Source organism: Halyomorpha halys, unplaced genomic scaffold, assembly GCF_000696795.3.
Source record: "Halyomorpha halys isolate HHAL.00 unplaced genomic scaffold, Hhal_1.1 Scaffold541.1, whole genome shotgun sequence".
Classification (NCBI taxonomy): Eukaryota; Metazoa; Arthropoda; class Insecta; order Hemiptera; family Pentatomidae; genus Halyomorpha; species Halyomorpha halys.
Window position 1 is genome coordinate 303,788 of NW_027112673.1, and position 13,531 is coordinate 317,318.

At 27.3% G+C, this 13,531-nt stretch overlaps 1 protein-coding gene across 1 annotated transcript in view; it reads left to right on the forward strand.

Annotated features, from left to right (window-relative positions):
* The window catches only part of LOC106684073 (beta-1,3-glucosyltransferase), a 92,975-nt gene that overhangs the window by 19,565 nt on the left and 59,879 nt on the right, over positions 1-13,531 (forward strand). Inside the window, exon 2 of the mRNA XM_014425925.3 lies at positions 1,372-1,419. Within this exon, the coding sequence (XP_014281411.1) occupies positions 1,372-1,419 (48 nt within the window). The remainder of the gene's footprint in view (positions 1-1,371; positions 1,420-13,531) is intronic.

Consider the following 13,531-nt stretch of genomic DNA (forward strand, 5'->3'; position numbering starts at 1 on the left):
TGTGTATATGTATACAGTTTATATAACAATAAATAAATTATTAAAAAAAAATTATCTTTATTTATTCACTCTCTATGAAGTTGTTTAGAGCATAAATATTGGGGTTTGAATAAGGTTATTGATAATCATTTTAATTTGAAATAAAATATCAAGCATTTTCTACATTTAACATATGATAAACAATTTAATTTAATTTATCAAGTAATCAACAATTATTACCTTTGTAATTGATTATACCAAGTCCTAAAATTAGTGAGTACTTTTGTAATTGATTACACCAAACTGGAAAATTGTGAGTAAACTTGTAATCAATAACTTCTTGTACTTAAATACTACGTAATTGAAAAAAAAATTCTGTAATCTCCTGATTAATTCTTTTTGTATTGAAATGTAATATAGTTGAAAATAATTAGTAAAGATTAAATAAGCACAGAATACGAAGTGAAATGAAGTTGTTATTTCCATTAATAAAAATTACCTTGACAGAAAACAAAACAAAAAAAAACAATTAAAATAGTAGGAGTTACTCTAAGTGCTAAATGATGAGAACGATTGCTTTACATTTTGTAAACATTTTTTGAAGTACTGATTACTAATACTCGTAATTAAACTTTTAAATTTTATAAACAAATAATTAATATATCAAAATCGAAGCCAATATGTTTAACAGTTTAACATTCCTTTACGTAAAGTTACTTTTAAGCTAAAGTATGTATTCTGTGACCTTAAAGAACGCTATTTTCGCCGAGTATAGGTCAAATCGAATTGTCCATTACATTAAAGGTTATTCCATCATTAATGCTTATTTCCATCAGAACATTTACTTTATATACTAATGTAATAAAATTAATAGAATTGAATTTTTGAAAAAAATCATTATAAATAAAAAATGTGCTATGCTTAAAATAAACTACGACTAAAGTTTATGTAAATTTGTTCTGTTATAAATATATGTGTCTCTATTGCTTAAACATTACTAAACTTAAATATTTGTCATACAAATAGTTATTATTTTATGGGATTAGGATTTTATGTATACTTGTGCGTTATTTAAATGTATGCATTTGTTTTCCTTCTAGTAATGTATTAGCCTCTGTACATTCTCTTATCAGAAAAAACAAATGAAAGAAATTTTTTTATTTTTTATTTTTAGACTGCTAATTTTATTCCGTTGTTGTTTGATATGGTATTATGTAAGGTTGTTGAAAATTGTATGTATTTGCCCTTTGGTGCTAGAAAATATATTAATTTTCTTACCAGAATTTCGAAAATAATATTTCCTATAAAAATTATAAAAAAATGTTACTAAAACTATTCCTCATTAATTGCAATAGAAAAATATAAAATTAAACTATTTTATTTTTGTTTCAGGCATATCAATCTTTCTTATTGCGTTGCTGTACAAGTCATTTGCTCTAGGTGAGTACCATTTCAAAGCTAATACATATCTGTGGATACGATGGGTCGGGTTTGCTTTTCCTAGTTGTTTGTTCGCTCTCCTTTTGTAAACAGAACACGGTGGTATGATGTTATTAAAACAACTTTTGTCTCAACAGAAAAGATAGATACAGAAGTAAAAGAAAATATTGGTGGAATCGATATTAATTTTAAACGCTATTATTCCATTTAACTGCTGCCGGAAATGCATGTGTAATTTTATTTTAACTCATTTCCGATTATCCGATGAAGCTGAAATTGGTACAGGTGTATAAATCCGATAGCGATGCAATACTGTGCTGTGAGTGATGATTGATCGACGGAATGTACGATGAGCTACGCATCTGATTTTGATGGAAACTACAAGCGTATCATATAAGCCTGATATCAATTTCTTAGGGGCATATCAACAAATGTCTACAGAACATGGGGTCATCATAAACCCTATATAGTGCATGAAAGTGTTTAAAAACGTAATTAAACGTTGGTCTGCATAAAGCGGTAAACAGTTATTTACTCAGTATTTTATTTCTATACGTTCTCTATCATTTTGTTGATTATTTTTGTTTTTTACTTGTAAAAGAGTCATTGGCATACGAGATTAGAATGACTAAAAATGATAAATACTCGAACCGTTACGCCTGTTGAGAACAGGAAAATTCGAACGCGACGCTTGAAACCAGTTTAATTAATATTAAAATTATATAAGTATAATTTTTTCCTATTATTAGTCATTTTATGTGAAAAATATGTTTTATTGGTTCTTATGCCTGAGTCTGACCATTATAATTCGACATCTAAGGGTGGTAACTAATTTTATTTTTCGTTTTATCGGAATCAAGGGGGTGACGTTTAAAAATTTTAATTAAATTAAATTTCACTTCTGAATTATATTTATTAATAAAAAAACCGAAAAATACATTTTTAAAAGTAAACATGTATTCATTGTCACTTAGACGGCTCATTATAAAAAAATGGGGAATACGTTTTGTCCTTTTAACTTTCTATGCGGAAAATCAAACCTTCAGCAGCAGACTCGTTCCCGAAATATTGTTGTTATTTTGTTCATAAACTGACATAAAAATTAAATTATTTATCCAAAAATTTTATATTAGTCGAATTTTGATAATGCTCATATTTTCAAACATATATTGTGCGAATATGAATATTGTCCAGCTTGGTTACTAAACTGTAATTAATATTAAATATTGTTGTTTTTTTTAATTGGCATTAAACGGCTTTTGGGAACGTAATTATGATTTTTATTTTTCAAATTAACATTTTTAATATTAATAGGAATTTAATATATATAAATATTTTTTGCTGGTGCATTTTTCCTCTAAAACCTATAGAAGTCATGGTGTCGTTTCTGCTTAAGGGTTTCCTAACGTGCTATATCTATTACTGTTGGCTTTAATGTGTGGGTCGAAATATATTAGGGTGTATGGTTTTTGTGGTCCCTGAACTCATTTTTTTCCTTTTTTTTTTTTAGTGCGACTTTTTTAACATTGCTAAATTGTTCTCTGTTTATCTTACTGAAATATAAATAAATATGTATTCTATCCCCCAACAATTGCTTTGTTTCACCAATATAGATAGCTGGACAATTTAAATACGCAATTTTATATATTAATCCATATTGACGTTTTATTTCAATTTCGTCCTTCAAATTGCTATAATAATGCTTAATTTAATTGTTAGGTCTATACTAAATTCGTCAACATCATCATCTTTAAATGACTTCTGGATATCTTCTGATAAACTTTTTATGTAGTTGAATCCAAAGTATTTTTTATTAATTGCTTTATTATTTGTTATTTTATTTTCCACCCTATCATCGGATTTTTCAAGGTTTATATCCCAAATTTATCAGTATTAATAGCAGAATTAATGATGAATGATCTAATAAAAAATATACTTTAAAAATCAGGAATAGTCAAAATAATGATTAAATATGTAGGTGGCATTTTATGTAAACAAAGCTATAAAAATAACGGATACAAGTAGGCTGAAAACAGTAAGAAGTATGATATTTAAAATATTTCTTGAGAATTTTTACCCCAAAAAATCAATTTACAAAATTTGGGATATAAACCTTAAAAAATCCAATGATAGGATGGAAAATGGAATAACAAATAATAAAGCAATAAGAAATACTTTGGATTCAACTACATAATAGCTTTATCCAATCTAAGTTTATTAATATCATAAAGCGAATCTAATCCTCCTATCTACGTTTCGGTCTACCACTCGAACGTTTGCCCGTCGGTTCAGTGTTTATTGACATTTTAGAGATCTACTCGTTACTAAGCCCTACAACATTATAAACCCATCTTATACGCTGCAATGCTGTCAATTGAATTATATTTATTGGATGAAGTTCCCTTAATTCAGTGTTATGTAGTATTTGTATTATTCGATGGAAATAAAAAATACTTTTGGAATGAAAATTTTATTAGTCAATGCTAATTTTTTAACGTACCTACTAATGTATTTTAGAAACAACAATAGGTAAGAAAATCAAAATTAAGTGAATAATACAGTGCTGATTAAAAACAAAAAATTTCAAATGAAACGATGGCTATATATTTTATGATTTCTGAATGTTGTATAACTTTTAACAGCTCATGAATTAAAGTCGCTTTTTGAATTAGGCTTAGATGAATGATTTAGGTTAATATCCTGAGGTACTAAGTTATTGAAACTAATCCTTCAAAGCCCGCCTTACTTGGCTCCATTAGTAAGTTCTCTAAACGATCCATTATAACAAGTACGGCTTATTTGATCATCTGGGTTAATAACAGTGCTTATTTATCATGTGTAAAACGTTTGCCTCATTTTAAAAAACAACAACAATGTTTTAGTTTATGATCTATTTTGGATTAAAATTCTTATGGAAAAATTATTTCAGTAAAAAAAAAAAACTCCAATAATAAATATTAATTTTTTTTTAAATTCTTGAATATTCGATATCACCTTCAGTACAAGAGCTCAAGAGAAGAAAAAAGGCTGTTATTTCACCCCAATTTTTGATTAATTAATTGAAAAGTAGGTATAATTACTAGTCAAAATTTATGAGTCTGCCAAGTATAGGTAGGGTGAATAAAAAATGGAGGCTGATTCAAAACGTTAAAAATAATTATTTTTTTATTAGGAGCTCTATATCTTTACAACTACCAACAATAATAGAAAATCCAAGAAAGCGTCATTTAAAGTAGAGTAAATTTGCTAAAATGTAAGCCCTAATAGAGCTATTTACGTTCAATAGTTCTCGAGATATAGCTTTTTAAAAAGCAACATTTCATAAAAATGTATGGAACGTACTGAATGATCAGTAGTTGGTGAATTTATTTGGAAAATTTTATATCTCAAAAACCATTTGACGTGCAGATGTCTATTAGCAATCAAATTAAAGCTAGTTTAATGAGCTATAAATTAGCTTATGACGTTTATTTTCGTAGGAGTAGCAGTTTTCATGAAATTTGCTAAAATAAATTGATTTATAGTTGTTCGGACAAATTTTCATTTGCCGAATTTATATTAATATGTGAATATCATAAAAACTACTACCCCTACAAAGATAATTTACTTCTTTAAATAATGCTTTTTTAGATTTTCTAGTGTTGTTGGTAGTTTTTAAGATATAGAGCTCCGAATGAAAAATTGATATATTTTTAAGGTTTTGAAACAGCCGCCATTTTTTATTCCCCCTACCTATACTTGGTAGACTCGTCAGTTTTGACTAGTAATTATACATAGTTTTCATTAAAGTAATCAAAAATTGGGGTGAAATAACTGCCTTTTTTTCTTCCCGACTCTTGCACTCTTTGAAGAAGCACTATTTAGCATTTTATTATTTTATTTACAAACGTTAACGTTCTACTATTTTGTTAACAATATTACTTTTGTATATTTAAATGTATGGGTATAAATGTTTCTTTTCTTATGTGTCTAATTAATTATAAAATTAATTTCCTTTTATAAAAACACTTGACGCTCGGTTATTTTAGATGGAAGGGGGTGGGGAGCGGTAATAAAACGATCAGTGTACTAAGGAATTTTTTGTTACCATTTAGTTTTTCGAAAATGTATTGAGATTAGAGACACTGGATTATTGATAATAAACTATGAGTCCGCAGTCTTTTACCTGGTTGGTTGCAAGCACTTAGGCTATGCATACTTAAGGAGTATATTCCTCCTGAAATTAAAAAAAAATAAATTCTTATTTTTAGTGGCTAGTCATAACCTTTCCAACTGAATAAATTACTTCCGCTTGATTTTTTTAAAATTTTCTTTTAAATGAATTTATATATAGCATGATAGTATGCATTCTATTACTGCATATATCGCACAGTTTATTTATTTTTTATATTTACTATTTTATATTTATTGGAGGAATATAGTCCGGGTGGCGGTCAATAAAGGAATCAAATCAGTTACAAAAAACTAGTTTTCGTTAATCAACGTTTCGCCCCACAGGGCTTCGTCAGGGCTATATGAATAAACAAGATACAAAGATTTTAGAATTAGCAGAACATTAAAAATAAAAACCTTTTCAAAACAATTTTTAAGTTCGTAATGTATATAGAAAACCTAAAAATAATAAAATATTAATGATAACAGTATGAGGAAATATACATGTTGGTAGACTGGAGACGAGTTATTTATAAATATAACTACGTGTGATATCAGTTCTCAATATTGATATAGACACATACATTTAAAACAAGTTTTAACGAGTAGTCTCCTGCAATTTATGTGTCTAGATCTATATTGAGAACTTATATAACAACTGGTTATTTTTATTAGTAACTTATCTCTAGTCTACCAACATGTACATTTCCTCATATTGTTATTATTTTTAGTTTTTTTTAAATATAATTTATAAACTTAACAATTGTTTTGAAAAGGTTTTTATTTCTAATGTTCTGTTGATTCTAAAATGTTTGTATCTTTTTTTCTCATTTAGCCCTGAAGAAGCCCTGCAAGGTGAGGTGAAACGTTGGTTAAAAATAAATAGTTTTTTTTTTTTATTAATTTGATAAATACCTGTATTTCTATATTTGTATCTGTGTAAATATTTATATAATATATGAGGAGAAGATGGTTGGGGTGAGGTCAGAGAATAATACAAATAAAAAAAAAACTTTGTATTGTGCCAGAATTTCTAGTCTTCATCAGAGCTAAGAACGAAAAAAATCTATAACTTGTTCATAGCCCTGATGAAGTCTAGAAATTCTGGCCGAAACGTTGGGACTAAGAAATAATTTTTTTAATTTATTTGTGTTATTCTCTGCCCCACACGCAACCACCTTCTCCTTCTATGTATATTATCCAAGGTAAACTATCTTCTCATAATTATGTATTTAATAAATTATGTAAATATTATACTTAATTAAAGAAGAATAAATTACTAACGATGTTCGTTCTGATGATCGTTTTGGTTTTGGACCTTAGTTTTGAATAGAGCGCGACTAAAGTCATGAGGCGAGATGTGGTTTAACCTATTGGTTAGCAGAAAGAACGTTAAAAATTAAAACAAAAAATAATAAATGAAACATTTTCAGGAATTCTCTAAAAGGTTCAACCGAAACCTATTTTTTATCCTAGTTTGGTGGGACTACACTCCTATTGTCGGACCACGTTAAAAATAAATAAATAAAAATGATCATTGGAATATAGTAGATAATTTATTGTTCATTGATGTAGTATAACGTGGGTAATGGAATTTATTCGAATAAGAAATGTTTTCGGAACCATGCTTGAGACAGAAAAGAAATAAATTATAAAGTAAAAATATAAGGAATTTACTTAATTTAGTAGAAGTTGATGCGTCTGAAAAATGCTCGTTTTTCTTAATATTAAAGAAAATAATGAAAATATATAATTTTTTAAAAATATTTTCGAGGCAAATTAGAGGTGTCGAAATTGAAATTTGCCACCTCACCTGAAGAAACATGAATGAGTAAATTTTCAAAACATCTCCCAAATTTCAGGTCCTAATTAGACTGGACTCTATGCAATGTGGATTATTTTTTTTCATAATTATCCGACATGAGATATTAATACATTTTACCTATTTTATTAGTTTGATATTAAAATGAAAAAAAAAACTGATAAGAATTGGATTATAAAAATAATAATCGATAAAATTAATGTCAGTAAAAATACTAAACTATGAAATACTATTCCATACCTAAAAAGGTTGGAAACCTTAGTTGATAGGTACAAACGTCAACTCTTCGAATTTTATTACTTTAAGCATTGCTCTTTGATTTCTTTGAATACTGTAAATAAAAAAAAGTGTAGGATATGTTGTTTAGAGTGTAAATATGCAGCGGAAGGTAACATAAGGCATTGGAGATGAGAGGTGTGATGTGAATAGTAAAGAATCTGGCAGGGAGTGAGCAGCCAATGAGAATTCAGGAGGTGTGTGGATAGGAACCTTATACCTTGCAGATAGCGAACCTTTACAAACTGAATCACAAGAGGGCCCAATATTCAGATAGGACTCTCACAGCCACTCTCACTGTCGCTATATTTTTCTTCTTTCTGTTTGCGCCCCCCTCATGACTTTAAGATTACCTTAACTTCTCCTCCACAATATCATTATCTCTCTGCTAAGGTTCATCTTTCCCCGCTCCATTTCAAGATCAATGAATTTTGAACGCCTCCAACCGTCCTTGCTTTCCTTGAACACTTTTTTTACTTAAGTCATGAAAATCGTTCTGGAAAAAATTAAATATACATATAGAGAACATAATAACAAAAAAAATATTGTAATCAATACAAGTGTTAAATAACAATAATAGAAAATTACTAAGTATAATTATTTTTTAACTATATTATTTGATGATATTCGTTTCTTTTTATGTGTATTTATACTTATGATATTCTTTCTCATAACTTTTAAGATATATTTTTATTATAGTTTTTATGGTCCTTTCATGGCTTATCCATATCCATTTATTTTTTCTGCAGGAGTTATATTTACTTCCTTTCATAGGGTTTTTATTGAGGAACTGTATTTCAACCTTCTCAATACTACATTAAATACTACTAATATAAATATTTAAATAATACTTTAAATTTATTTAAAACATGTAAGATTATTTATTGAATCTGACGCATTTAAAGAATTATTTGGCGTGTTTTATTTATTATAAATAATATGTATTAGTAATAGTAAATTTAACCAACACGTTATTTAACAATCTATAATTTTTGTTTATCCCCCGTCTGTTTATTTCTGTCATAAGTAGGGGGAAGAGGTTTATTCTTGAGGTAACCAACCAAAAACATAGTAATCTTCATAAATTCCAGATGCTTATAAAAATTAGTTAAATTGGTGAGAGTAATTGTGCCACCTGTTACAGGTGATGACAGCATAGTAATTTTTCCTTAAGTTAGCCCTTGATAGTTTATATAGATTCAAGTATTCTGAAAAGAACCACTATTTTCAGCTATACGGTTTAGAACTTATCACACATTTCAATAATAAAATCAATTTTCAATTATTACAACATGTAGTTATGAAGCGTTTATTTTTTATGGTAAGAATAAAACTTTTTATTCAAAAATATTATAATTGGTTATTTTCTAGGGTAATATTATTAAGAATTTTAAGAGTAATATAGCCTTGAGCATTTTTTTCATATTGAGATATAAACGTCTATGTTTTCCTAGTATTTCATATGTTTTCTTTATATTACATCTGCGTTTCTTAGTTTTAATCATGAACCAAGGCTAGAAGATCATAGATATTTTACGAGATCTGGATTCTTTAGCCACTGCTGGAAGAGATAGTAATGAAATTTACAATTTCAAATTGCATTGAAAGTAATCGAAATGATTTTTGTTATCATCACATATAGTTATATAAAAAAATAGTACAAATCGTCTACCATGAGATAAATGCTCACAAGATACCTCTTAGGCGACAAAAAGTAGGACATTAATGAAGAGAAAATAATTTGTATTTATTATAACTCGAGATAGTAATACAAAACTAAATTAAAAACTAGAGTAATAAATAAATTGACCACCAAGCATGCTTTAAAGCTGCTGTAAAGGATCGGTTCGTCTAAGTAATATAGAATGAACTAGAACTTACGGTTTTTTCTTATTTACGGATTAATTTCATTTTCGTTAAATAAGGACAGAGAACTGGTCCTTTTGTTCTTCGAATAAATGCTGCTTCACAGGAATCATGGAAGAATAAATTTGAGATATGAGTGGAGTAGAAGAACAATTCGGATGATACAAGTTTTTTTACTGAGCTTTGTTTTTTGCTGAGTTTTTTATATGTTTTGAATGAAGTGACTAAGATGATTCCAAGTAAGTTTTAAGAATGGCTTACGAAAGATCTTCAAGAAAACTATTAGCGAAATCTCGACGCAACTAAGACCGAAGGAAGTTGGAAACTGCAATAGTAATAAGCTGGATATGCAATATTGTAGAGTAATAAGCTGGATATGCAATAGCGCAGAGGAATAAGCTGGATATCCAATAGTGCAGACTAATAAGCTGGATATGCAATAGTGCAAAGTAATAAGCTGGATATGCAATAGTGCAGAGTAATAAGTTGGATATGCAATAGTGCAGAGTAATAAGCTGGATATGCAATAGTGCAGAGTAATAATCTGTATATGCAATAGTGCAGAGTAATAAGCTGTATATGCAATAGTGCAGAGTAATAATCTGTATATGCAATAGTGCAGAGTAATAAGCTGTATATGCAATTGTGCAATAGACTGCTCTTTAGAGGAAAAATGTGAATAGTACTAATTAAAATTTATACATGTATGTGCTTTGATTTAATCAGTGGAGACGGTCCACAGTTAAGAGAAAAGATTTCTATAAATCCAAGATTTTCACTCAAACATTTAGATAAGCACCTGTTGATTTTGTCTGAGTTTTTATATAAAGGAGGGTGACGGGAATGGGCTATCTAGTTTTAGATTTAGCTTTGAAGTTTAATAAACTCTTATGTTACTTCTGTGTAGCACAAAACAGCTAAAATTGTAAAAATAATTTTTCTACATCATTTAAGATTTCACAGAACTATAATTAAACTATTTTTTATATTTCATTACTGTTTTTGCATTATTCTTTGAATGAAAGCAAATTTTAAAATTATCAACTTATAATTTTATACTAATTATAAACTATTATTGCTGCTTCAGTACTGGAGAACTTTCTAGGCGATGTTAAGCAATGTTAGGCGATCTTACCAATTTCTATAAACATTACACTGAAAACTTAAAATTAATTACACATTCGTTATTAAGGAACGAATTCGTTTCTAGAAATTATGAATTACTTCAAACATGTTTTTATGTCTGTCAGTGAATTATTGGAGCAATAAATCTTCTTAGGTATGTCCCAATTTCATAAAATATTATTACTTTGCGGTAGTGTCAAACTCTGATACATTTGTAACATTTGTGAATTTTAGTTTCATTCTCATCGGAGATATTAAAGATTACAGTGGTAAATATTTTTTTGTATTAATAATATACTCGATTCAAAATTTTCAACTCAGAAATAAAAAAGTAATACAAATCAAATGCAGAAAATATAGCATAATATACTGTAAAATGATCGATTACAAATTACTGCCAATATGTTGAGATTAAATCTTATAAAGTTCGGTTCAATGAGATGTTGTAAAGGGTAAATATGTAAAAAAAAAAATATATATAATGCATTTATAACTGTAATTATTTATGAAAATGAATTATAAAACCTAAAAAAAAAAAAAAAAAAATCTAATAACCTTTATATTAAATTCAATTATTTATTGTTGTAATTGTTTAAAAAATAAAGAAATAAAAATTTATCCTATACTTTAAAAGTTTTGCTACATGAACCTGCTCATTATTTTTCCCTAAACTACTAAATTTAGTTCAAATAACATTTTTATATCAATTTTAATAAAAATAAAATATCAGGTTGAAAAAAAGACAAAAATATGAAAATGCAAATTTAATATATGAAATATGAACTATAAATGTAAGAACAATGTTTAACTGATTCCATTAGTAATCTGCAAATTAAATGCAGAAAATATAGCATAATATACTGTAAAGAGTAAATTTTATAAAGTTCGGTTCAATGGGATGTCGGAAAGGGTAAGTATGTAAAAAAATTAAAAATATAAAGCATTTATAACTGTAATTATTTATCAAAATGAATTATAAAACCTAAAAAAAAAAAAAAAAAATTAGTTCATAATACCAAAACGTAAGACAAATAAATACTGCTTGAATTCCTCATACCATCCACCTATCGCTCTAAGGGTTAACTCTAATAACCTTTATATCAAATTCAATTATTTATAGTTGTAATTATTTAAAAAATAAAGAATTAAAAATTTATCCTATACTTTAAAAGTTTTGCTACATGAACCTGGTCATTATTTTTACCTAAACTACTAAATTTAATTCAAATCACATTTTCATATTAATTGTAATAAAAATAAAATATCAGGTTAAAAAAAAGAAGACAAAAATATGAAAATGGAACTTTAATATATGAAATATGTATATATAATAAAATAAGATAACCGTTAATGTAATACTCGAATGTAAGATTTTTTTTAACTCTGATAAACAATTATTTTTGAACGGTTTTATGATAATGGAAAAACAATCACAAAGAAGTAATGGTTCAACCAGAGAAATCGGCAACCAGAAGAGAACAAGGGAAATCCTTCAAAGAACAAAGAGAAAGAATAAGCAGTTTGTAAAAGTAGGGAAAGAAAATGTTACCCTGATGGATGGAAAAGAGGGGATGGAAAGTAGCACTATCCTGAAAAGTCTCAATCAGAAAAAGGGTTTTTGAGAAAGAAATCAATTCACTTATTCTGAACTATCATAACTCTTGATATTGGTGCATTTTTATTTGTACTGGTGCTCGAAATTATTTTTATGACATTATATTTGAGTAATTAGAACATGTTTCTAATTTAACGTCCAAGGGCCTAGAAACGTTTTTTAGTTACTCTTTTTCAATTACGATTCTCATGTTACCTAAGAATATATATTATCATTTTGTAAAAAAAATCAAATAGTTGAACATATATTTTTTAAAATAACTGATTTCTTTGATGATTAGGAAAAGTGTCTTTTAAGGGTGAAAAAGTTACAGGTAATCCATAGATCCTATTTTTGTATTAAAATACTGTGAGGTAGTATGAAATTTTCATTATTGAACACCAATAGAATTATATAGTAAGAATTAAAAAAAGTAAAGTAAAAATAGTTTTTATTATACATAATTAAACTAAAAATCGAAAATATAAGTTACTTATTATTAACTGTTGGAGAAAATGTAAAAAAAAAGTTTGGGTAATCATTTTTATTGTTTATTTTAATAATAATCTATTGTAATTCAGACTTAAAATTTGCACTCATTTATAACAAAATATGTAAATTTTATTTAATTAATTTTTTATTTAGGTATAATGTAATGCATAATAAAAAAAATTATAGCACTATGATTTATATACCAAGTCCTAATTTAATAGATTTGTGTCAGCAAAAAGAACTGGAATACATGAAGCAGTGTCAATGTTGAAAATAACATGTCAACGCCTAAAATTGATCTAATTTTTGAACCGAAATTTTAAATTATCGAATGAAGAATCATTATAAAAAAAAATTTATATGTATATATATGGTTAAACTGTAATGGAATATTGGGTTTAAAATAAGTTCGTTGCGTTTTTTAGTGATGGTTTCAATAAAAACTTCAGATTCTTATAAATATGTTTAATCAATTATATATGATCCTTTGATCTATTACATGTTGCCATCTTTAGATAATTTTTCAATTACGTCTTCCCGGAACTTCTCAGATTTTTACGTTTTGCAATCCTCGAGCGAATTAAAGTGCTTCCCATTAAGAGAGTTTTGAAGGGCCCGAAATAATTGAAAATCAGTTGGTGCAAGGTCTGGTGAATAGGGTTGGTGGGTGATCACATCCCAACCAAACTCCAATAATTTCTAAAAAATCGATAATGGATATGCGGTCCAATAAATTCTTTTCAGTCAAATTATGAGGAACCCATTATCACTTCGAGAAACATATC